This window comes from Plectrocnemia conspersa, unplaced genomic scaffold (assembly GCF_051122295.1).
Source record: "Plectrocnemia conspersa isolate PC_06_02 unplaced genomic scaffold, ASM5112229v1 ptg000009l, whole genome shotgun sequence".
In the NCBI taxonomy this organism is placed as follows: domain Eukaryota; kingdom Metazoa; phylum Arthropoda; class Insecta; order Trichoptera; family Polycentropodidae; genus Plectrocnemia; species Plectrocnemia conspersa.
The window spans coordinates 26466794-26493170 of record NW_028277173.1 but is presented as its reverse complement, the minus strand read 5'-3'; the positions used below and the strand labels follow the sequence as shown (position 1 = coordinate 26493170).

Sequence of the window (26377 nt, the reverse complement as noted above, 5' to 3'; positions counted from 1 at the left end):
TCAAAAGCAATAAAATCGTGTCGGCGCTGTCGCAGTGGGAACGCTCGGTAACGAGCGTTCCCACTGCGGCGGCGACGGCACGATTTTATTGCTTTTGATGTGGATTTTTGACTTATGAGAAGTGATAATTGTTTTTTGCGCTCTCCTATTGGTCAAAATTCGGTTTAGATGCGCTTTATTCGATTCTCACTTATTGTAAGTAAAAAATCTTAATATGAGTACTAGATAACTGAGCGTTTCCACTGAGACGGCGACGGCATGATTTTATTGATTTTAACATGGATTCTAAACTTGAATTTGGATAGAAAAATGCATATCATTTAATGAAATATGAATCTTAATGAAATCGAAATATTAAAAATCGACCAATGACTAGCTTTGGTTTCAAGGTCTTCAATTAAATTTTCAACTGTAATCATGACGATTCATTTTTGTTCAGTCTCTTGAGCTTTGCTTATTCTCTATAATTTTAATAGCTCCTTGAGAATGGCCCTGTGTACTTACTAATAGCGGTACTGCTCCTCAAGGCAGAACTTATATGCATGTGATGACTATTGAAAATTAATGTTTGTTTTAATTTGTAGAGAGTTACGCGAAGAGTTGGCCGCTGCTGGAGCCCGTTGCGACGAAGCCACCAGAGCGCGAGGCGAAGCCGAAAATCGTTTGGAAGAAGAGCGATCTAACGCAGCCGCTGCTCGTGCCGATCTACGAGCGACCAACCAACGGCTGCTTTTATTGCAGCAGGCTATCGCTGATGACATCAGTCCTGATAATGGAAGCGACAGGTAATAATAATATTTTTTAACATCCATTTAATCGTTGATCTAACTTATTCTTACACTTATTATATTTTCAGCGAAAACGAGAGCGTCAGTTCGGACGAGTCTATAGAGACATTCCTGGCTAACCACAAATTGTATCCAACTGCAAACACAAATCACGGTTCGGAAACACCAAGGTAATATATATTTCCTAATTTTTGCCACAAAACGAATGTAAAATCATGGAATGGATCAAGAAAATATCTTCAATCACTTTTGGCTAGTTTTTTTATACCAACAGAATGGTTTTTGAAAAAAATTTTGTTCAACAGATCTAATGACGGCGGCAGACAGAGCCGATCAAGCAACTCTTCGAAGCAGATGAGTCCGGTCAAAGAGTCGTTTGCGTAGATAATAATAAATTAACCTACCAGTCATTTTTCTATATAAACACATACAAAATTGCTTCGTAAGTTTATATTATACATACATAAATATTTATAGACGTTTTATAACAATTTTAATATTTAAATTGGTAGTGAAATGTATTAATGTGTCTAAAAAGAATGACGATTCGACTGCGTTTACAAATCAATGAAATAATAGGCCTGTGACGATTATTAATAGTACGTAATTAATATAAGAAGCTATTAGTATTTTTTGGCATTTATCGAATTATATTATGCAATAAATATTGGAAAGCATTTAATACAATAGTGTCTTACAGATTCTAAATTAAAGTTTTTTTTCAAGACTGAGAAATTGAAGGCATGCATCGTTTCTGAAGGAAAAAGACTAAGGATAATCGTACCAATAGGGTAAAAAAGTGAGACGGTTCTGAACCGCTCTCGTTGTTGTTCGTAATAATCATTAGCCATTTGTATACATTTATATTCAAAAAAATATGTGCTAGATATGTAACGTGCTGTGTCCTAAATATATATAGTGATTTTTTTTTATTATTGAATTTTGACATATCTCATAACCGTTGCTGTTCTTTAGATGTTGTTGTACGATCGGATCCAAAGAATGTCCCGCGGGAAGCTCTCCGATCGGTCAAATGTTAAAAATTGAATCATACTTTCAATAATGTTACGTATTGTACTTCATTTGCAATTTTTGCCAACGTTATATTTTTTTTTAAATAATGTTATTTAATTTGTTGTATATTCTTTGTAAATATACTTTATTCGTATTTAAGAACTTATTCTTTATTTTTATTATTACGTTGTATAGATGTTTATTTTTTTTCATAAATTATTGTACCTCAACCTTTTTTTAACCATTTGTGTAACGGTTTATTATAATTTTATTATATACGCGGAAATTGTGTCAGTCATGTGCATTTTTAAAAGGTTATTTAAATCGAAACAATATATTATTGTCAATAAAATGTTTTTATTCATTTTCATTAATGTTTATTTATTACATTTTGTAAGTCCCTACTTTTTTGTAAAAAAAATATAATAAATAGAATTTTTGGAAAAACTACAAAGAGAGGAACTATTCAAGTATATTTTTATAATGTAAGCAATTTTCTAATTAATATCTAAATCTCACTGTGAAACGCTCTATATAGCATTCAGACATGGCACTGTCTGTTTATTAAATTATAAATAAAAATAATACTGTTTAAATACATACATATGTAAACATACACTTTTGCATATTTTAAAAAAAACATTGAATTCATTTAATAAAAAATATAACAAGCATTTATTGTCACATTAATATTTTATAGTAAAAAATGCTATAAATTATTTTTAGTTACAATAATTGACTATCAACAATTTTTCTAATAAAATTTTTTGCGCCATTGTAATTGTATCGTATATAATAAAAAACTATACGTATTACGAAAATTCCAGTTTATATAAAATCATATATAAAAATAAGTAGTTTGATATTATTAAAATAAGGCAGTGAAAAGACATACCACGTATAAGTACATAAATTAAAAGCATAGGAGTTGTATTTTTTAAATATGCAATAACTAAAGTTAAAAATTAACTAATAACAATACACAATCTTAAAAGAAGATATTGTGAAGAAAGAGATAATAAATATATTAAACACAACTCTTTGGGTGAAGCGTAGAATGAGGATGAAACGAAGAGAAGAACAAAAATATATCATAACCGCTCTCATGAGATCATTAATACTGCTCGCCACTCTGATAACAACCTGCTACGACTTTGGCATCGCTCTGATACGTCAATAACACAAATACATACACCACACCGTATCGTTAACTTACAACTACAGATTCCCTGCTATCTTTACATACCCTTAGTGCCGTTAGTATACGTTAAATGTAGAGATGGGTTCTCGATACTTGGATTGGAATAAATAGTTTCAGGATAAATGTTAATTTTTAGGATTATTATTAACAATTACTATACAAAATTACTCGATAAAAGAAAGTATTGACCCATCTCCAGTTAAATACTAAACACTATAAATAAATAAGTTTAGTCCAAATACCAAATACAATCTAACACGGTTCGCCGCTAGCAGATATAAAACAAGAGATCTTCGAAACGGAATCGAAAATTTCGCAGATCATCGCCAGATGACGATCACGTCGGGATCGTCCTCGATCGCCTGCTCCACCTGAGGCAGTTCCAAGCTGGTCAAGCAGCAGATGCGATCGATGCACAGCGATCCGTTGAACAGACTCTTCAACCCGTTGCTGGGCTTGTCGCTCTCAGTGGGATCGCCGACGTAGATGGGATATTTCCTTAAGCACTTGATCAGATTGTGCAGCAGTCCGAATATGATCAGCTTTCGCTCATCTATGTACTTGGTGTGGGGCATGAACCTCACGCAGACCGATTTGAGAGTGCTGCCCTGCAGCAGATTGCAGAATATCTGCAATATGTGCCTGATGGACGGCAGCGTCGTTCCAGTGGCTACGAAGTTGACACACTCTTTCTGAAGCGGTACATCTTTGAACAGTCTCGAAAGTTCGGGAGTGCCGCGATACATGTTGCTGTATTTCAAAATTGGAACTAGGTTTACCTGAAAATTAAGCAATATAAAATTAGATATTTTTGTATGCAAAGCAATGCCTAAAAGATCAGCAAATAATGGGAGACACTGCTAAGCATCATTTAGATTATTTTTTTGTAATATTTCGCAATACTAAATTACTAAAAGGTAGTCACTACCCATTCCGTAGCAGTGAACAAAGCGGATAGAAATTACCCGACATGTTGGTAGTGTTAATTCTTGGGATCGTTGGAAACTGTCCATCGAGATATATAAGTTTACATAAATATGATATTAGTTTACATTGTAATATGTGCAATATACTTACAATGCCATAATACACGAGGTTTTGAATGCACGATTTAACTAAAGTCGACTCGACATCAGCTTCTCGGGATATTTTCGAAACGTGATTATATCCGTCAATATATGGAAGAACCTAAAAAGTATATAATGGTAAATATATAACATAAAATAAACAGGAATGAAATACATATTGCGTAATATTACTTGTGTAGTAGTAAGGTCCCAATGAGAATCTGGAGTGGGAGGTCTTAAAAACACTGGCACATCGTGATCCCGCACGGGTGGCACTTCCCGCCACACCTCCACCACTTTCAAATGCATCATCGTTTCACCTTCTGAAAATGAATACAAGTTAGTATCACTAATCGCAATTGTGAATTTCTAGCAAATTATTGTCAATCTCGGCAATGTGACCCAGCGGGGAGTACTAAATACTTTTTGAGCGTGGCGCTGTCATTCTAAACATGTATTAAAAATCTTTAATTATTGTTTATATTCTGTAAAATGTTAAACACGTTACGGTTGCCTCATACATACAAAATAAACGTTATATAAATATTATATCAATCTCAGTCAGCGTGATTTTCGCATTGCAGCTCATTGGCCAGTGTCTCATAGTTAGGAATTTGTTAGTAATCAATCATAGAGATCTAAATTTTGATTTTATTAAATTCATGTTTGAAAAAATGATTGATCAACACGTTTGTCTTTTCCTTGCAACTCTAAAAATTTAATTTTCCAATTCAGAAAAAAATGCACCAGCCAAAAAGTATCAGTTAGTATATCAACATTTTCATTTTTGGTGTTTTAAGTTGGCGGGCGTAAACTTTTTTTTGCGGGTGCTTAGAAATCGGTTTGCTGGTGCCATGACGCCCAAGGGCACAGAGTTGGTAACCTCTGTACTAGAAGATATGATTAAAATGTGTTAACGGGTGTTTTTTTAAAGGAAACATGATTTACGTTTTTTTTTTAAATAAATAAATATGAAAAATATGTATTTTTTTATTATTGTATCAACTAAATATTATTGCTTTTTATTACCCTGCATCATTGAGGGTACATAAAAAAAGTTACAAATTTATTAAAAAATAAAAATCAATGATATAAAAAAAATCGCATATTTTAGGCCAAATTGTCTGGGACTAAAAGGGAGGTAGTATTTACGTATTTTTTTTTCTATGTTTACATAAAAATTTATAACGCAAATTTATTATGTTACTTTTAACATGAGTAGAAATAAATATAGTCCAGTCAAATAAGGGTTTAACCTCGGAATGAAAGATAACAAGCTTAAATTTTGCACAGACCTTTGTTTTGGCGTTCTAAAGATAGGGTGAAAAGTCTCATAAGATATCGTGTCTGCTAATCAAGATATTAAAAGTCAAAGGTCATAAAAATCGTTTTTTTGCAAATATCTCGCCTCCTTTGCGTCGCATGTCATTAGATGTTTCACAAAACTTATAGAAAATAAAATTTCCTACAAGTTTTTTATAATTTATTTCTTCGTATGGTTAATGGTTTTCGAGATATAGCACAGGTAGTGGGAAGCGCGCATCCGTTTATAGGATAACGCTATGTAAACTACGGAGCCAGAGTTACCTGCACATTCTTCCACAGTTTCATAGGAAACATCGCAAATTGTTATCTGCTGAATGAACCCATCTAAAGCATTATAACTTTCAATCTCCATATCTTCAAAAATCATCATCGATAATGCAAAAAGTGATAGCGTATGGCCTCTGATACTTCTTGCAAAAGCGTGACCATCCAACATTTTGTCGACAGAATTCGAAGCATAAATTGTACTGAGAGCTTCCTTGATTCCGCTTCCATTCATTATATACCCTATGCATCCAATAAAAGACATAAGCATATGAAAGCCTCCTAGTTTCACAACTACTCTGGACAAGTCTGAGTTAGCATCTGAAGCTGCTACGATTTCACGTGCTTTTATGTACAACGGCTGATCAAAAGTTATTAAGCATGTTCTTTGTTCATGTTTCTTGGCAGTGTTTATAGCACACTGTAATGTGGTGTAAATTGTGTCCATATTATTCGCAGGATGATGAATAAAAGTAAGAAACAGAATCCGAGAAGTTACAAAGTTCTCATTGTTTTTTAAGGGGTATATGTGATAGTGTTACTAACTCCTTTGCACTTGGTTTTGTTGTAAATTTCTTTATGCGGTCATCAGATATAACTTCAGATTTTGGAGTTATTATTTTTATCATTCCCATTATATGAACAGTATTATAGCCATCAAGAGTATAAATATTTTTCTGCATTATCTGCTGCATACTGTACTAAGGCACTTGACTCTGATGGTTGATTACGAGGTTGTGGGTGATAAGCAGCTGAAATTTAACATTTTACAGTATCACTATATGAAGCGAAAAAACCTAAACTTGACAAAACATCCAAAAGTCTTTTTGGATGTTTGGCCTATCTGTATTTCTTCTATGAAGAAATACAGATAGGCCTATACTATTAATAACTGCGAAGAAAAGGACCGTTTTCGTATGGAAGTCATTATAGCATGACTTATAGCTGTGTATTTCGTTTTAAAATGCCCCATCTTTCCTTTTCTGTTCTTTATAATAACTTCTTGCAGAAAATGTAATAAAGTTTTCGGAATTTCTTCATTAATATTTTACTCGGGGGCGGATAAGACTTGGTCTCAACAACAGAAGATCGAATATCTTCTCTAATAATCGCCGCAGCAGCTTCCACTACTCGCAAGTGTTCTTCTTCCGAAGTGCCTTTTTTATTTTCATACCAAGCTATGGATAAAATTTAAGCTTGAGCATCGCGAAAAGAAAAAATAGGGAATGATCCAATCTTCGTTGTAATTATAATATCAGTTAAATATTTTTCTCTAAATTTGGAAATGATCTTCTTATCATCTGGTACATACTCCGTAAGGACATCTCTCAACTCTTTCAATTTTTTCGCACAAATTTCTTGTCGAGCAATATTTCATTCTTAATTCCTAATAATACAATGATGAAAGTAATAAAATTATGGTTCAAACGACTTGCCGAGACCACTTTTTTCACGATTGCTTACTTTTTCAAAGCTTATACCAAGTTAAGCAGGTAGAAATATTCGCTGGATTCTATAAACGGATGTACGCCTCCCACTCTTCGCGCTATATCTCAAAAACGGTTAATGATACAAAACAAATATTATAACCAAACTTGTAGAAAATGTTATGCTTTACAAGTTTTGTAAAGCATCTAATGACGTGCGACGCATAAAACGCGAGATATTTGCAAAAAAAAAAATTTTGTGACCTTTGATATCTTAATTAGCAGACACGATAAATTAATGAGACTTTTCACCCTGTCCTTAGAACATCAAAACGAAGGTCTGTCCAAAATTTCAGCTTGGGATCTTTCATTCCGAGATTTAGCCTTTATTTCGCCTTATTTGACTGGACTAATAGGTATGCGAGGGATACATCTTTCGAAAATAAATATTATTGCAATATTTTAAAATTAATATAAGATTTGCATAGATAAAATAAAATAATATAAATAAATCACATCTCGATCACAAAAATATGACAATCATTAATCATATAAATATGTCACATTTTGAATAAACAGATTTACATTTTTCTATGCACACCTTTCTCATAAGGTTCTTTCGGATAATCGTATTTGGCAAAAAATAATGAGTGATATATTTTATTGCAATAAATTAGCGAGTGGTACTGATATAAAAATTTAGGAGGCATCCCGAGTGATCAATCAAAGACTATGTTGTCCAAGATTTATTGTTTCAAAAGAAAAAAGGTTTTTCAGCCGACATTTTGAAAATATTTTTTTTTATAATTAAAGAAAGTATTTTAATTAAAATAATTTGTAATTAAATATATAGAAATATTAGTTGCCGGAATAATCGAATGTTTTGGTTTTGCTAATCAATAATAATGGTGAATCATGCGAGCAGTACTTGAAATACTTTTTCGGTTAATTAATTAAAACGATAATAAAATGTCAATACCGGTATTGAAAATTACAGTATCATTACAATCTAAATTATAAAATGATTCAAACTATTAAATATGGCCTCAGCTGTAGTACGCGAAGGTAGTGAATCACAAAATAGCATATGCTCTCGTTTTTTATATTCAAATTTATATAAAATAAATGTTAACAAATTAGCATTATTAGATTCCATTTTTGAGGTTTCGGTACGCGAGTGTTAATTAAGTTTTTATGATAGGTTATAACATGGAGTGTCTAACTCCTGGCACACGAGTCTCGACAGCTAGTAAAAAAGCCATATAAAACGTTCAACATTATTATGATTTTTTGCAACAAATTAATTTGATTATTCATTTGCCAAAATATTTATCGTACATATATAATTTTTAACACAAATCGTAATAACATAGATGAAATTATTAAAAAATAAATCACTATAAAAATATTAAAAAAATAATGAAACCAAAAATAGAAAATATTTTACCAAAACGTCATATTATTAATGAATGCTATCATGAATTTACGTAAAATTAGTATTTTTGGCATATCTATTAAAAAATCAGAAGGTACTAAAAGGACTACTTCAAATTCACCTTGCTTTCACCATGACAATAAATAGTTGTCGAATATGACCGTACTTGACTTATTAGTACATTAATTTTGTGTTTATGTTGCAATGTCAAGAGTGAGGAAAAAATAGTTTATTTACCAACAATTGAAGCCTTCTTGTGTGTGTTTAGATCGTGTAAAAGGTGAGCTAGTAACGTTGGCAGTTTCGATCCTCCCACAGCTGCATCTGATAAAAACCGATTCTCTTCCTCCATGATCGTCTATAATAAAAAAATTGTTAGCACAATTTTTTTGCCAAATCGAATCGATAATAGATAAACAAATATAAATACAAACCAAGTGTTCAGCCAGCTTCTTAACCACTGGTTCATATTGTATGGTTCTTGCCCACGTGTCGCACACGAAGCACAGATTGAACATATACGCGTTCCGCTCATATCTTGGATTCTCTATTCTAACAGGATAGCCGATGATTTTGTGCCCTTGTGCGTTACTGTTAAATAATAATTAAATTAGTTTAATAATGATATAAAATTCTAACGATAGAAATATCTCATAATAATTCATCGGAAATACCTACTTTTGATAACCATGTTATCAAAAGTAGGTATTTCCGATGAATTATTATGCAATATCTTTTATTGGAAATAGCAATTCATTATGACATTTTATTGTTAAAAAATAAATCAATAGTATAAATTACGTAATAGTACAAATTAACTGATTTTGCATAAATATATATCAGGTTCTTTGCGATTTTTGAGGTGCATTGTGCAAATTAAAAAATTAAAACATTTAATACTTATTAAATTATATATTTTCCATCTTTTTCTACAATAATTCTCCACATGTTAAACAGTTATTTTATATCTGCTGATTCGAAAAATAATGTATTTTTAAAAGCAATAAATTCTTTAATGTCGTTAAATCTTACTGTTCTAGAATCAACTATGAGATATTTTACAAATTATACTCATATTTTACAAATTAACACATTTCGTAAGTTTTTAAGTGTCTGTGAACTGATTTATGCGACACATTGAGGTTTTGTATCGTTAATCTCGGACCTGGTTTGATGGCAGCCCTAATATCCTCACTAACAACCCCTATAGATTACGGTACGAAATTTTTAGAACACATTTGACACTTTCTAAATTAAATGGCATCGCTGTCCATTGCATTACATATGTTTTTAACTGGTATTGTCGCATTATGACCGAGTTGAAACTCATAAAGCAAAACATAGCTTAACTGGGAATATTTTATCTCGACTGCAATTGTTGATAATGTCGAAACAAAAAATATCCTGTTATTAATTAGCATCATTGATACGTTGATTTATAAAAATATTTTTGCAAATGTAGGAAAAAAACGCAAAAACTAATGTGTGATATACAATTGAAATGGTTAATAAGATACTGTTTACTATTGCATCATAGAATATCAATAAGAAAAATGGGCACTGCAATATACTCACATGGTCATGAGACACCTCTGCAGTGGCGGCTTTGGAATGATGTACACATTGATGGCATCGAATATCTCTTTGGAGAGATACTCATCTGGAAACTGTAGAATTAATCATAAAAACCTTTTAATGTTAATTATATCACAATTTCTCAAATACAGCCATACTAAACTCACTTTAGTTGTTTTCGAGCTAAATATCTATCATTTATTTTATTGCGTTTTTATAATTTGAATTATTTTTTAAAAGCATATTTTATGTTTATTATGATGTGTGTAAATATAATTTTCCGATCGATTCTTTGATTAACTTATAACTATAATTATATAGAAGAACAAGATATGACACATAGGTATGACACATAGGAACAGAAACTATTAAATATCACATATGCGAAAGCAAACGTTCTCTTACCTGACAGGAGACTTTGGGACCGGCCACCGGGTGAAATTCGCAGAGGAAAATGCAGCGAATAGGACCAGCGCGGCCGCAATCTTCGTAAAAGCAACTCTCCATCGGAGAGCGGCGCCCGTGGAGTGCGGTGCACTTGCGCAAGTTGTCAGTGTTGCCACGCGTCAAAATTATCAGCCTTTTTTACCATAAATCGTATTTTAAAATACATATTCATTTCTTTTATTATAAATTCAATATTCATTTATTATTTGAAAAATAATATTTATTTTAACGTTTTGTCGTAACACCTGAAACATCCTTGTACACGGCAACTATTTTTCTTAAATTAGTTTCAAGTGCATCTACCTAGCATAGAAATAAAATACATTAGCTTAAACTTATCTTTTGAAGAGAGCTATTTATTGTCTCCTCTGAATGGTAAGCTCTAAAATAGTGCAGATTATAGCGATAATAATCTTTTGAAAAGAGTCATTTTAATTAGGGTGACCAGATTTAAGATTTATCAAAGAAGGATACTAAAAATAAAAAAGCCATATTGAATTTTCTTGTTCGAAAAGGAGAACATAAAAGTCATTTCGGAAATTTTTCTTTGAGGAGGATAAATTACCGCGAAAGCTTAAAAATGTTATTTTGTACATTTTTATTTAAAGTACATCTCCGAAAATTTTTAAGAGGAGAAATTGCTACGGAGCTAAAAAAAATATCATTATAGAAATATTTCTTTAAGGATAATAAAGAAGGATAAAAGGAGGACGTTTGGTCACATTATTTTAATACATCAGGACCAGGTGCACTTTTATTGCTGTTTTTATTTTATTATTTATATATTTCTGACAGTTCTGTAATCAACATTTGGTAAGATAAGTTTTGCTTGTTTCTCAAGCTCATATCTACTCTAATTTTCTGTCAAAAAATTCCAGATATAGCTGTCCTTATTAATTCTTATTCCCCAAAGTATATTTTTTCCAGATTTAGCTATGAGCAAAGAATATAAATTTTGTCACCGTTGCAGTGGAAACGCTCGTTGACTATTGTTCCCACTGCAACAGCGACGACACGATTTTATTGCTTTTGACGTGGATTTTTGACTTCTGAGAAGGGATAATTGTTTTTTGCACTCTCCTATTAGTTAAAATTTGGTTTAGATGTGTTTCATTTAAATCTAACTTATTGTTAGTCATAATATTGTTATAAAAAGTCATATTATGAACGTTAGATAACCGAGCGTTTCCACTGCAACGGCGACCGCACGGTTTATTGCTTTTGACAGTTTCCAAAGAGGACTTTTGCCAGAAAAATGCATGCTATTTAATGAAATACTATGAATCTTGATGAAATGGAAATATTAAAAAAACGACCATTGATTGGCTAATTTTTGCCTCTCCCCTCCTTCCTAAAAAACGTCCTTGTGTGTGTACATTAATATTTCCATTAAATAATATAATAACAATTATACATGTTTTAATTTTTTCTTGGATTATTTTTCTTTTTTTATAATTAAATACTATTTGAGCAAAATACGAAAATCAAATGTTTTAGTTTATATTAATATAAATTACAATTCTGTGTCAGTATATAATAGTGTAATAAATAAAAATATCTTAGAACGGGGTAATGAATTTGGATGCACTAATCTTAATGTTCCGTTTCATATCAGCATTATTGGGAATTTGAATGTTTTAAACACACATTGGTTCATCGTTGGATCAAACTTGTGTTTGTAGGTAAAAACACTAGTTTTACTCGAGGTAAAAAATTCGGCAATTTTGTTAAACGGTGCCCTGGAACATTTTCAATACATATTTTGAGAACAGCCATAATGCTCGATCTCAGAAATGAAATGGTATTGGATCTCTATATAACTGGAAAATTCGCTTTGTTATTATTTTTTTAATATTAGGATTCTACAACTTATAATAAGAAGTGGCATTCACCAGCATAATTCCGATTGCACTTTTACAGCTTTAAATCCAGAAAATTATATATTTTCTCACTTACTACAAATGTTTTCACTTCTTAATTGAATCCGACATTGGTTGGTTTCTATTCGAGGACATATTGGCGGACATTACAGCATTTTTTTAAATAAATCGAGAATTAATGTAAATTAACATCTACGGGACAAGGTGACGGATTGCCCTGATTTAGATTAAAATCTTTCATGATTTTTTCAGATAATATTTTTGACCAAAATTTGGTATTATTTTTGTTGGAGCAATAAATTTCAGCAAAGGAGGCTTTTACATTTTTATTTAATTATTAAATATATCTAATATAAATGTTTTACAGGTATTTTAATTCATTTGTATAATATTAATCCCATTTATCGCTGTTGTTTAAATGCTGCAGCTTGTCCACGAAGAGAACATCTTCTTTGAATTTTCTTTTTAAATTGATATCAGCGAAGAATTTTTTTCTGGAATCGGTTTTGCCGAAAGCTTGAGCATGGCCCCTGCTCTCTTCCTGAAATATTTAAATAAACAAATATGAAATCAAAACTCAAAGACTTAAAATTAAGGTGATCAGTCAAATTATTAAAATATAAAATCGTGAATAGAAACTAAATCTTACCAGCGACAGGTAGGGGAATCTCAAATATTGCATATTGCTCTTTTCGCGATCTAAATCCGCTCGGAGTTCGAACAGGTGGGTCGGAGTTACGCGTTGGACGAGTCGATACTTTCCTCGAAAAATGTCGCCTCTCGGCAATTGCCTTTGACGAAAAAGAATCAACCCGAGTCTCATTTTGATATCTTAACCTCTCTGGCCGAAAAGCCGTGAAGCACACAAGTGACAGTAGTCTTAACAGCGCTTTAGGCGACTATAACATTTTATGTAATATGAGGTTTTATTAGGTCGAAAAACATTTTAAAAAGTCAAAGGAATATCATTTTTTTATTTGATTAAAACATATTTGCGTATTAAGAATTTCACCTTTCTTCTAATGTAGATCTCGGAGGCAAGTGTTAAAAAAATACTAGAATTATTATTTAGAATTTCAAGTTTTAAAATTTTAAGAATTTAAATTCAGTTTAGCCTGGTGGTTAATACTTGTAGTTATTCATTATATCTGATTGACTCACTCAGTTGGTACAGATTTACACCGTTGTAACGCATTGGGTTTGCACCTGTCAAGTTATAACGGAAGATTTAATAAAATAAATAAATAAAATTGCCGTTTCAATTTTCTTAAAAATTTCTGGAATACATTGTCACGCTAAACATGAGCGGCTCTAGTTATTTAGCATCCCAGGTAAAAAATTAATTTACGCCATACTTCTCTTAATACCCTCATCTCATTACATTCAGAACATGAGCTCAAAAATACAATACAAATTAATATTATATTTTTTTAAAGTTATTGTAATTAATTATAATTAGCTTTTATTATGGCCAATGTTGGCAGCACTCTTGACAACTCTGGTGGGCTTGTACGCCGGTGCGGACCCCGCGCACTGTATATAAATAATAATATTTGGCTGCAATCACACCCCTTCCGCCTCAAAACTCGAAAAAACCAAAGGAGAATAAATTTTGTACGGCCTCATTTATAAGTCACTACTAAATTATTTTATTTCTATGTGGCTCTTTCATCGTTTACGTTTATTATATGTATATGAACCTTGGAACGCAACTATAAATAAAAACGATTTGCATTGTAGCTTTTTAATTAAAATTTTAATGTCAACATAATAATTAAAATTAAACAGTCTCATTTAGCACACTAAAAATTAAAGTTTCTACACATTTTCCCGGAGCAGGTTTAATTGCATGTCTGCATTAATTTGTCCAGATAATTAAAGAAGTGTTCGCTGGCGACGCTGTGTTTTAATTTTCGACTTTCTGTATATTATCACTTAATTCAAAACTATGGATTTATAGCATAGAATACGTTTTTTCCATTACATTTCTATATCTTGAGTTAGTATAAAAACCTTGAATAAAAATCTCATCACTTATAAGCATTAACATGAGTTTTTATATGTCGTAAAAGATAGGGTTTAGATTTGAATCCTTTTCCACAAATTTCACATTCAAACTCACAAGCGTCGTTGTGAATTATCATATGCCGTGAAAGATTGCTACTAGTTCTGAATGTTTTCCCACATTTTTTACATTCAAAGTCACGCACATTACTATGAGTCGGCATATGCATTGAGAGACTGCATTTAGTTTTGAATGCTTTTCCACACGTATCGCATTCAAAGCTGTAAGTATCGCTGTGACATTGCATATGTATTGAAAGATAGTATTTATATTTGAATGTTTTTCCACATCTCTCACATTCAAAGTCGCGAACATTGTTATGAGTCATCATATGCATCGAGAGACTGCATTTAGTTTTGTACGCCTTTCCACATTTTTCACATTTAAAGTTACGAGCGTCGCTATGAGTTTTACCATGCGCTGAAAGTGCACTTTTAGTTTTGAACGCTTTTCCACATTCTTCACATCCGAAGTCATAAGCTCCAGTATGAGTCTTCAAATGTCGTAACAGATCGTCTTTAGTTTTTGATGCTTTTCCACATTTTTCACATTCAAAGCCACGAACATCGCTATGAGTTTGCATATGCTTTGAAAGTATTATCTTAGACTTTAATGCTTTTCCACATATTTTACATTCAAAAGCATAAATTTTGCTATGACTTATCATATGCACTGAGACGCTGCGTTTAGTTTTGAACGTATTTCCACATTCTTCACATTTAAAGTTACGAGCGTCATTATGAGTTTTAACATGCGCTGTAAGCGTGCCTTTAGTTTTGAATGCTTTTCCACATTTTTTACATTCAAAAGTATGAACGTCGCTATGAGTTACCATATGTTGTGAAAGAATGGTTTTTGTCTTAAATGCTTTTCCACATTTTTCACATTCAAAGTCACGATTGTCACTATGATATTGCATATGTATTAAAAGATAGTTTTTATATTTGAATGCTTTTCCACATATTTCACATTTAAAGTCACGAGCGTCGCTATGAGTCTTCATATGCGCTGAAAGGCTGTATTTATAATTAAACGTTTTTCCACATTCATCGCACGTAAAAGTTTTATAAGATTTCATATGGTGTGAAAGCTGGCTTTTAAAAGTTTTAAGTTCGTCGCTATGAATTTCCATGTGCTTTAAAAGTGAGATTTTATATTTAAATGCTTTTCCACATTTTTTACATTCAAAGGTATAAGCATCACTATGAGTTATCATATGTCGTGAAAGAACAGATCTCGCTTTGAACGCTTTTCCACATTTTTCACATTCTAAATTACAAGCATCGCCATGACATTGCTTATGCTTCGAAAGAAAGTTTTTATTTGTGAACGCTTTTCCACATTTTTCACATTCAAACTTATGAAGATCACTTTTAAGACGCATATGTCGCGAAAGAATGGTTTTTGTCTCGAAAACTTTTCCACATTTGCTACTCTCAAATTTATAAGAATAGTTTTGAATAGGCAGAACTTTGTTAGATTCTTCTCTTTCATGGTTCTAAAATTTTAATCTAAATGTTAGAAAAATTGTAAGTATCGAATTCAGTAATTGGATTAAAGCGCATTAAAAAACATACAGAGAAAAATATACACAAAATATAATCACATTTAAATCGACAGAGGATTGGACGACTCATCAATGAGTCTCCCTTTATCTTATTTTCTGTTTCACAAACTATATATTAATTCCTGGAAGCAGCGACGTATAAGTGAGATTCGCGAAACCATTAAAATCTTGAGCATGTGTGATTTATTTTTGGTTAGAACTTCATGGATTTTACTAAATACTAAGATAATAATTTCAATAAAATTCTCAATGGAACATTTTTTTAAAAGTTGTACATAAGTGTATCATTTGCATTCATCGAGTTACAGCAAATATCGCCATACTTTCTTATAAATATTATTATTTTTTTAAAGCCGGACAAAACAGGAACATATTAAATATAAATCGAGTATGTATCTGTGTGCGCTTTAATCACGGAACCTGAAATTCATAAAAATTAATACATCTAATTGAGTATTACTTTAGTGTGGTTGCAAATTTGCTGTGATATAATATCCACTTTGATAGGAACTGTCTCAAGTATATCTTTAACGTCGTGCATTTCTAAAATCATATAATAATTAATGAAAATGAAAATACATACATATATGTTCATATATGTATGTATGTCTAACCTGTTTCGAACATGTCGTCTATATTGTTTTTGTATGTATCTTCGCTGCTATCATATTCGCGTTTTACATTTAATAACTTGAAAAAAAATATATTTAAGGTGATTTATCATTTAAGAAATATTACATTTCATTACCTCGACTTTACATTGCATTGTGTCAACAGAAGCAAACGTTACATTGTCGTTTTCGATGTCCGCTTCTGCAAAGATAAATATCTAAGTAGTAAAAAATATAAGTACAATTTTTTATTTCAAATTAAACATAAATAAATTTTGCGGAGTAGTGACATTAGAAAGAATAAACTTTAAAGATATTTCCTTTGTTTCGATTGTTAAATGTGACTAGAAAAAATAAAATAATACCTGTTTTGATATAAGCCATTGTAACTCGACGTTGAGTTGACAGTTCGTAACCAACGTTTGGTCCAAATGCGACTAATTGTCGAGCATGGTGGAAAAATGTTACGGAAAAGTTATTAACTTTTACGAGCCCATGCAATACCGCTTTGTCGGAGAATTTTGCAAAAGTGAGACGGGTGGATATATTCCCTTGTCTCTCGCATGGATTATGCGTGCGAGCGTGAAGCATAAGTGCGTGTGACGGAGCGAGAAAACCAGGACAAGGTGTCTCACGTTCTCACTCGCTCTGACGCACACATCAGACGGCGTTTCAAACGTGTGTCAGTATTGGTTTGTCTGTTGTCGGGAGATTTGTGTCGAAGCGCAGAGTGTTCCTGCGCTTCTCAACTATTTTTCGACTTTACAAGTAAATTTTATATTTTTTCTTAGTTAAATAATTTTAATATAAACTAACTTTAGTTTAAATAATATATATAGCGATAGCCGAAAATATAATAATTCCGATGAATCAGATCTGAAATTTAAAAAAATAAAGTTTCTCTCGGATAACGACGACACGAAGACAAAGCTGTATAGCATGGGCACATGAAAGTTAAATTTTAAAATTTGTTATAAATATTATATTTTTTTTTACTGATAATTGATTATCTGATACTTGTTAATTTTATCGGCACCACGCTCAGAAACCAGATTGGTATGAACACTTTTTCTGCTTGTTTATACTTTGGTCCTAACGTCTGCAAAAGTATACATAAAAATTTAAATTTAAAACTTAGTATACGTTAAAATTAAAACTTAGTTTTAATAATGAATAACACACGACGACTCTTTGCGCACGGCGATGTGTTATGACCGATGTCTAAATAAAATTTGATCAATACTCTTATATCAGAAGTCTATAGTAATATCGATAATGGTAGCTATCATCTTTTTAAAACAAAGTAACATAGAAGTGCAAACAAACTATAAAGCATATGCCAGATGGGACGTCATGCATTGCATGCTTTTATCTCTCATTCACTCTAGTTACTTAACACGCGAGCGATCGAGAGGGAAAGTATTTCACCGCCTGCCTCTGATCTGTATATATTATATATGAACTAGTGAAAATGTATTTAGACTTTACTAGTGAAAATATAATTTATACAATAAGTATGTAAATGTAAATATACTTTTAAAATTATATTTTTACTGGTCAAAATATATATCTATAAGATTACATATTTTAAAAAATATTTCTGGGATAGTTTCGAGACTATTTTCTTAAGTTTTTTATGAGGGATAATTTTTGGTTTTGAATCAAACGCGTCATTTCAGTTTTTTAGGAAAGAGGGGTGGGGGAAAGAGTTAACTAGTCAATAGTCGTTTTTGAATATTTCGATTTCATTCAGATTCATGGATTTTCATTGAATGACGTGCATTTTTTTGGAACAATTCAAGGGTGGGGGCAAATAATGTGACTGAGATAGGTAAAGTACTAAAGTAAGGGAAGAAACACAAGCCACCGGTGGTAGGGAGTTATTCCTACTCGTCTAAATAACGATAGTTTCAGTACAATTCAAAGTTTTGAAAAACAATCCAAAAGTTTGAAAATATTTGCTAACAATTATGAGTATTCGGCCACACATAAAAGATTTGTGAGCCGCAGGCTGAGTATCGATGGAATAGAGTATATTTTCATCTTAATCCGGCTCTGCATTTATAAAAAGGAAAAAGAAGATATCAAATTTGAACTTATATTTATTAAATTTTCTAAAAATATTTTAGAAAATTTATATATTTTTTCCTTTTTGCTTAATTTAAGCTTTTGCGTTTAGCGGCGCTATTTGGATTGACCCTAAACAAGGTCTTCAATTTATAAAAATATGATCAGCCCCAAATTAACCAAAAGTATTGTGACTATTTTTATACTAATGGCAGCACTGAATATAAACGTCATCTTTTCGAGGTTACATTGTTGTCATCTGATTGCCGCGTTCAAAAACATGTTATAATAATAATATCAGAAATGAATTCAATTAAAATATTCAAATGGTGTGGATTGTTTGCTAGTTCGAACGTGACAATTTCGCCCAAGTTGAGCCTAAATAAATTAATAAATGTGAGAAAATTGAGTTGCAGTTCTCAAATCGTTTTATCAAAAGCGAGCGAACTGCGTTCAAAGTTCAAAATCGATTCCTCGACTATAAACCCTGTAAACAATGTTTTGCGCAAACATGACTATTCGTCGTCTAACGTTAGCCTATCAAAAAAGAGGATCAAGAAGAGATACGCTTTGGAGATCGACCCCGAAAATATGGAACCCGGAACTTTTACGGTCGTAGCGTACGCTACCGCTAAAGAGTACGATTTGGAGAAATTAAAAATGGCTCTAATGACAGACAGATTGTACATGCCCCTTAGGTTAGTATACAAATCGATCCCAAATATTAAAAGTATGATTTTTATCAATTATGTTAATAATATCAATTGTTAGATTTACAGATCAAGAAATGCCTAATACGTTGTTGGCACTAGCAAAGTACAAAATCACCGATGAACCTAGACACATATTCTTCTTTCGCGAAGGCTCAGTAGTTTTCTGGAATTGCACTGATTTAGAAGCTAGCAATGTTTTATCGTTCTTGAATATGTTCGGTGATGAACCATACAGAGAAGACGTCATTTGGAAAGAGAGAGAAGTGATGATTTATAAATATCAACCCCAGGGGTGAGTCTCTGTTATTTGTTAAGCATTTTTCTATCTTCCCACTGAGCAATAATGCGATCATCTTACTTATATAGCAATGACGTTGCGAGTTCCTTCTAAGGTCAGAGAAGTTACCGTCTCCATTTCTGAGTGAGTGGTGGTGGCATATAAATTAACATAAAGGTTCAAGCCCATTGTATTTATATATTAATTTCAATTTTCGTTACAAATTGTATGATGGATTACAAAATATATATGTAAATATAAAAATCACGATCAAAACCTAGCTGGGTTGGCTCCATATTTTAGATTTTTATTATCTATGGTTTTATGTCAAATGATCACATAAATAATTTCTAATAAAAAAATAGAAACTGCAAAAAATAGTTTTTCTGTTTTAAATTATTTAAATATACGGACTAAAATAATCTTTATGGCATATATGTCCTAAAAATACTTCAAATCATTTATTGAATATTGTTAGTATGTATGATACAATCGATAATAATTTAAAGTAATTTAGATTCCACTCAGAATTTATAAAATGTTCCACGATGATCAGGAAATAATCTAGTATGCATTAAATACTGTGAAATCTACTATAGATGTTTAAAATTAAGAAAAATAAAATTCTCACATATTCTCACAAAATAATCTTAACGAAAATATTCTCGACTCATCACTATACTTATGCATAAATAATTTTTATAAAACATATAGAAAAAATTGCCAGCTTCAAGGCTCTACATTTTTGCTGAGTCCGGATCCTGAAAACTTATTAGAAAAATACACATTTTCCAACGCAATGAGCCAAACGGTAAAATTGGGTATTTGGGAAAATATTCTGGATCACTACGGCCAATCTCTTACAGATGTATCGGAAGATTTGGAAAAAGGAAAACCAATAATGATGACCAGATCAGAGGTATTTTTATATTTTAATATTATGTGTACACATGAATTTCCCTTCTATGTTATTAAATAATTTTAAGGTTCTACGAAAAACTGGTGCACTTTTTGCATTGAGACATCACATTAACTTGGATTCTGATTTACTTGACACTCCCGATTTTTACTGGGAGCGAGCAGCTTTAGAAAAGCTCTACGGAGATACAATAGCATATTTTAGTTTATCAAGGCGTACAAAGGTGTGTTAAATTAATTTGAATCTTGTTTCCCATTACTTACTTATTACTTGTTGATGTTGTAACGGGAGATTTATAATGATTAAATATATAAATGTTCTTTTGTAGGTGTTGAATGAAAAGCTGTCTCATTGCGCTGAATTAGTGGAATTGGTAGCGGAACAACTGAGCGATAGACACCATGTGCGATTAGAATGGATGATTATTATTCTCATTATGGTCGAAGTAGGATTCGAAATACTTCATTTTTCAGAGCGATACTGGCAGCACATTTTTGAAAAATAATATATATATTATATATTTACTGCGCAAATAGCGTCACAAAATATATTCTTAAGTTCCTCATTATTTTAGTTTTTAATAACGTTGTTATGATCTGTTTTGTCAATAAAATATTACAATCAAAAAGTTTATAATTTTACCATGAATTCTCTTCACACGAATGTCCTGGTTTTGATTGGAATATTTGGATAATGTCGATGTTTGAATTTTTACCAGATTTGAATTTTAGAGTTGTTTTTTATTGTAAAATTCTAAGTAATTATGACAGTTTTGTAAATAAGAATAACTGTGTAAATTTTTATTTCTTTTTGCTAAAATATGTGTACCCAATGTGAATCCTTTATCTTATTTTTTGTTTCATTGGTAGTAATTCATTTTTAACCTGTTCCTGGACCCTGCTTAGGCTCTTGCAGATATTTTAATCTGACTTGATACAATTGGAGACGGATGTTTAGCGCCCCGGGCTCTAAAAAACAAAGGTTATTTGGATTTCTTTCCTGAGAGAGCTAAAAAAGGTAATCACGGAAATTTTTGTTTAAAATCCATCTCGTATTTTTTCCCGAAAAGATTAACTGAAGATAGACTGTTGAGCTAAAAAAAAGGTCCCCACGAAAATTGTTGCTTAAAAACCATTTCCAATTTTTTTTTCGAGGAATTGAAGAGATATCAAAACCGTTTTGGCGATGGAATGGTGACGGGTGGCAATTAGATACAGATTTAGCCGTTGCAGTAATGTTTTATTATGATACGAAGTTGTTTACATAGTAGAATATAAGGGGCATGAGCGCTCACGAACGTGGCGAGGGTTGCTAGGCGAGAGAATCCGTCACGCCAGTGTTACCGAGTGCCGCCAAGTTTTGGTCATAACGTAAAATCTATATGAAAATATAAATAGGTCCCCATACCGTGTTAAATATAATTAAATAGCGCCCCGTATAGCCCCTCGGGGCGGTCTTGTCCTGCGGGTAACAGACTAATCATAAGGCAGAAATTTAAGATCACGCGTAAGCAATGTTTTTGTGTGTTGACTGTTAATTGCCATAAAGTATTTATTTTCAAATATTTTTTGTTATAAAGAGTAAACAGCTATTTTTTATACATGTGCCATTTTAACAGTTATAAAGTTTAAGTATTTTTTCTTACAAATTTATTTATTGGTTCTTTTAAAAAATAAATATTAAAAATTACATTAGAGATTAGAGCAGAGGTAGGCATCAGTGGTCCTGGCCTTGTCAAGGCAAGCTGAACAAACATGGAAAATGAGCTGCGAGTATCAATATTATCTAATATCACACATCTCACTAAAGAGACAAACAGTCCTAGCCATTGCATTAGAAAATAAACACAAAAAGGTTTCATACCTCAACACCAGTCTAAAATAATATGGGAAAATAACATAGTTTTTTTTTGTTTCAATGTAATAATAAATAAAACTTTGGTGTTTTTATCAGTGTTGTCGTGTTTTATTGAGTGTTATTTGGTGTATTTACCATCATATAAATATTGCAAAAAAGTATTTTTAAACACTTTTGCATATGCTAGGGCTAAAAGCATAAAAATTCAAGGCAAATAAATGTTTATACTAATCTGGGTTCTTACCGTGGCGTTAATGTAGATTTTATAATTATAATAAATTCGTATATAATTTATAAAAAATGCTTGCTTTAAATATGTGGTGTTTAGGCCAAAAGCTTTTATCTCTTGACGTTTACTGTCGGTGTGGTTATTCTAATTAGCTTATACTAATAATCCAACAATGTCTTTCTCCAACTTCAGTAGAACTGGTAAGGTGTTCATAACCAATTTTATTATTTTAAGTTATATTAAATGTTACACGGTTTATAGAGTCAAGTAATGGAAATGAAGGTGGAACTTTTAACCCTTTGAACACGATGGAATGTACAGTTAAGGTAATGAAATTAAAGATAAATTAGAAAGAAAACGACGTTTTAAACATAAATGTTTTATTTTATAAAGCAAGAAAACGTAGAAATAGAATATGAATATAACAATCAATATAATATTCACGAAGAAGACGATATGCTGGAAATAAGTTAGTACAATACAAAAATAACATACTATTTATGATATTTTATTAATATATTATTCATTTTTAGAAACGCATGATGTTAAAGATGTAATCAATGCGAACATCACTAATGTGGATATAAAACCTTTCCAACAGTCAGTTGATAATCAGTCTTTTTATAATAACAATCCGGTTTTTATACATTATTCTGATGTAATTAAGTCTGAATTCAATGAAACGTGTGTAAAGGCATTTGACTTTGATCAGCACGCTGACAGAGTACAGAATCATGACAATTCCAATAGTTTTACTTGTGACATATGTGGTAAAAAATATAAAACTAATCGATGCCTTTTGAAGCATATGGAACTTCATGATTCTAATATGTATAAATGTCGCGAATGTGAAAAATTGTTTAAAACTAAACGTTATCTTTCAAAGCACATGATTATTCATAGTAACTATTATGCTTTTAAATGCGAGAAGTGTGTAAAGGCGTTCAAAACCAAGGGATATCTCATAGAACATTATAAACTCGTTCATGGAAAGATTAAGAAAATCGTGTGTGATATTTGTGGAAATTTATTTAAAAATAAAATTTATCTCGCTAAGCATATTAAAATTATTCACGGTGATAATAGAATTATTCGCAAAGATTTTGAATGCGACAAATGTGGGAAAGCTTTCAATACTAAAAGATATCTCATAAACCATTTGAACGTTCATATTCATTCCTATGATTTTGAATGCAAAACATGTGGTAGATCGTATAAAAGTAAAAATTCCCTGCAGGATCACGATAGGAATGTCCATCGCAATATTCGCATTCTTATATGCGATTATTGCAGAAAAACTTTTAGAGCAAAGAAATATTTAATAAATCACTTGACTTTCCATAGTGATTATCACTGCGTCGAATGTAGCAGATGTGGAAAGTCATTCAGAACTAAGAAATATCTTTCAGAGCATTATAGAAATGTACACAATGCTACTAAAAAATTTGAATGTGGTAATTGTGGAAAGATATTCAAATCTAAAGACAATATAAGCAGGCATATGATTATTCATAATAAATCATATGATTTTAAATGTGAAACGTGCGGATGTGCATTTAAAAGTAGACGACAACTTGTACAGCATTTTGGAACCGTTTTCCATAAAGTAAATATGGAAAGGCGGTAAAAACTTTGTTAGACTATAGTATTTTCATTGTCTTTTACACCGTAGGTTTATTTAATAAGTGGGATATGGAAATTTTATTATACAGTGGTACCTCGGTTTTCGTCGATCCGTCCAAAAACAATCGTTGTAATCCGAAACCGACGAAAACCGAGGCAATTATTTTCATATGAATCAATGTAAATCCACATTTAATTCGTTAACCCTCGCAATCAATAAAAAAAGCACACTGGCAAGCAATGGAATTGTTTGGATAGACGGGCGGGCTAGATGCTCACACAACGAGAAACAACGCAACACTGCGCAGTTCGTGGATCGTGTACGCCGACGAAAACTGAAACAAAATTTTCGTGGAAAAAATCGTTCGAAGTCACGAAAGCCGAGGTACCACTGTACTTGTTATACAGTGCCGGCGTGAACTAAAGTTATTTTTTAGAATCCTTTTGATTATGTATAATGTATTAACGTATATTTTGTTTCAAAATGTACGTAACGCACATAAGATAAAATAAATCTCATTGTCTCTGTTAAATGTTTCCCTTGCTAACAAGTTAAAACTTTCCTTTTAGCTCCATCGTGGATCCAAAGAATGTTTCCAGAGCCAGCAGCCCTTCAAAGAAGAAAAAGGCCAGGAACACGATCGAGTTGAAGAAGATAATCATTGAAAAATACGAGAGCGGCATTAAGATTGCTGAAATCGGCCGCATGTACGGGAAGTCGTCTTCCACGATAAGTTCCATTGTGGCGAAAAAGGAAGCAATAAAAGAGGCAAATGTAGCGAAAGGCGTGAATGTGCTAACAAAACAGAGATCGCAAACAATTGAAGATGTCGAACAGTTATTATTAATTTGGATCAATCAAAAACAGTTAAATGGCGATTCTGTTTCAGAGGCCATCATATGTGAAAAGGCTAGACTCTTGCATGCCGATCTCAGTAAAGAAATGCTTGAAACTAGTGGAGCTGGTGTACTTAGTGATTTTAAGGCCAGCAGAGGCTGGTTCGAAAAATTCAAGAGGCGCACTGGCATACACAGTGATACTAGGCACGGCGAAAGTGCGAGTTCGAACAAGTCTGGGGCTGAAAAATTTGTGTCCGAATTCAAAGATTACGTAGAGGCTGAAGGATTCATCCCAGAACAAGTCTTCAACTGTGATGAAACTGGCCTCTTTTGGAAGAAGATGCCAAAGAGGACATTCATTACACAGGAGGAAAAGGCACTGCCAGGACATAAGCCTATGAAAGATAGGCTAACCCTTTTGTTGTGCGGTAATGCTAGTGGTAATTATAAAGTGAAGCCCTTACTGGTGTACCATTCAGAAACTCCTAGAGTATTTAGCAGAAATAATGTGATTAAAAGTAAATTGTGCGTGTTGTGGAGGGCAAACAAGAAAGCATGGCTCACGAGACCAATTTTCATTGAGTGGATGAATGAAGTGTTTGGCCCGAGTGTGAAAAAATACCTCCAGGATAATCAGTTGCCCCTTAAGTGCCTCCTGCTAATGGACAATGCTCCTGCACATCCTCCAAGTTTGGAAGACACATTGTTGGAAGAGTTCAGTTTTATCACAGTGAAGTTCTTGCCCCCTAATATCACACCACTCATCCAGCCCATGGATCAGAATGTCATTTCAAATTTCAAGAAATTGTATATAAAAGCAATGTTTCAAAAGTGCTTTGAGGTAACGTCAGATACAAAAATATCCTTAAAAGAGTTCTGGAAAAAACATTTCAACATTCTCACCTGTATTAGCCTCATAGATAAGGCTTGGAAGGGTGTGACATCCAGAACGATGATCTCTGCCTGGAAAAAATTATGGCCAGGATGTATGCATGAGAGAGATTTTGAAGGGGTTGAGCCTTCCTCTGATGACCCTACATATGTGGTGCAGTCAATTGTTGATTTTGGGAAGTCCATGGGCTTGGAGACGAGTGGTGAGGATGTGGAAGAGTTGGTGGAGGAACACGTTGAAGAACTCACCACTGAAGAGCTGCAAGACATTCTCCTAGAAGTGCAACAGACGGC

At 32.3% G+C, this 26377-nt stretch overlaps 4 protein-coding genes across 19 annotated transcripts in view; 2 read left to right on the top strand and 2 right to left on the bottom strand.

Annotated features, from left to right (window-relative positions):
- The window catches only part of Mhcl (Myosin heavy chain-like), a 168539-nt gene extending 166367 nt beyond the window's left edge, over positions 1-2172 (top strand). For all 10 annotated transcript variants that reach the window (XM_088191291.1, XM_088191288.1, XM_088191289.1 and 7 more), the window contains 3 exons: positions 585-785; positions 857-958; positions 1094-2172. In XM_088191291.1, the coding sequence (XP_088047417.1) occupies positions 585-785; positions 857-958; positions 1094-1172 (382 nt within the window). In that variant the 3' untranslated portion in view covers positions 1173-2172. The remainder of the gene's footprint in view (positions 1-584; positions 786-856; positions 959-1093) is intronic.
- Positions 2140-10646, bottom strand: LOC148232465 (GATOR complex protein NPRL2-like). The gene is made up of 7 exons (XM_088191328.1): positions 10503-10646; positions 10098-10189; positions 8957-9113; positions 8760-8880; positions 4263-4393; positions 4081-4191; positions 2140-3782 (listed from the first exon to the last, which is right to left on the bottom strand). The coding sequence occupies exons 1-7, from the start codon at positions 10602-10604 to the stop codon at positions 3324-3326; spliced, it is 1173 nt and encodes a 390-aa protein (XP_088047454.1). The 5' UTR covers positions 10605-10646; the 3' UTR covers positions 2140-3323.
- A 2089-nt stretch (positions 10647-12735) lies between these two features.
- On the bottom strand, positions 12736-17091 carry LOC148232464 (uncharacterized). Of its 6 annotated transcripts, XM_088191316.1 has the most exons (6): positions 17033-17091; positions 16805-16869; positions 16671-16746; positions 16517-16599; positions 13074-13323; positions 12736-12965 (listed from the first exon to the last, which is right to left on the bottom strand). In XM_088191316.1, the coding sequence occupies exons 1-6, from the start codon at positions 17049-17051 to the stop codon at positions 12901-12903; spliced, it is 558 nt and encodes a 185-aa protein (XP_088047442.1). In that variant the 5' UTR covers positions 17052-17091; the 3' UTR covers positions 12736-12900. The 6 variants fall into 6 exon arrangements, 5 of the variants coding, with proteins under 5 accessions (XP_088047442.1, XP_088047443.1, XP_088047437.1 ...); XR_015810567.1 differs by lacking the exons at positions 12736-12965; positions 13074-13323 and adding an exon at positions 14153-15987 and having other exon boundaries at positions 16096-16599; XM_088191311.1 differs by lacking the exons at positions 12736-12965; positions 13074-13323 and adding an exon at positions 14153-15987.
- A 1823-nt stretch (positions 17092-18914) lies between these two features.
- On the top strand, positions 18915-21271 carry LOC148232463 (required for meiotic nuclear division protein 1 homolog). Of its 2 annotated transcripts, XM_088191330.1 has the most exons (6): positions 18937-19432; positions 19506-19739; positions 19814-19868; positions 20439-20643; positions 20711-20866; positions 20972-21271. In XM_088191330.1, exons 3-6 carry the CDS (start codon positions 19816-19818, stop codon positions 21146-21148), a joined length of 591 nt encoding a protein of 196 aa, XP_088047456.1. In that variant the 5' UTR covers positions 18937-19432; positions 19506-19739; positions 19814-19815; the 3' UTR covers positions 21149-21271. The 2 variants fall into 2 exon arrangements, with proteins under 2 accessions (XP_088047455.1, XP_088047456.1); XM_088191329.1 differs by lacking the exon at positions 19814-19868 and having other exon boundaries at positions 18915-19432.
- The last annotated feature ends 5106 nt before the right edge of the window (positions 21272-26377 follow it).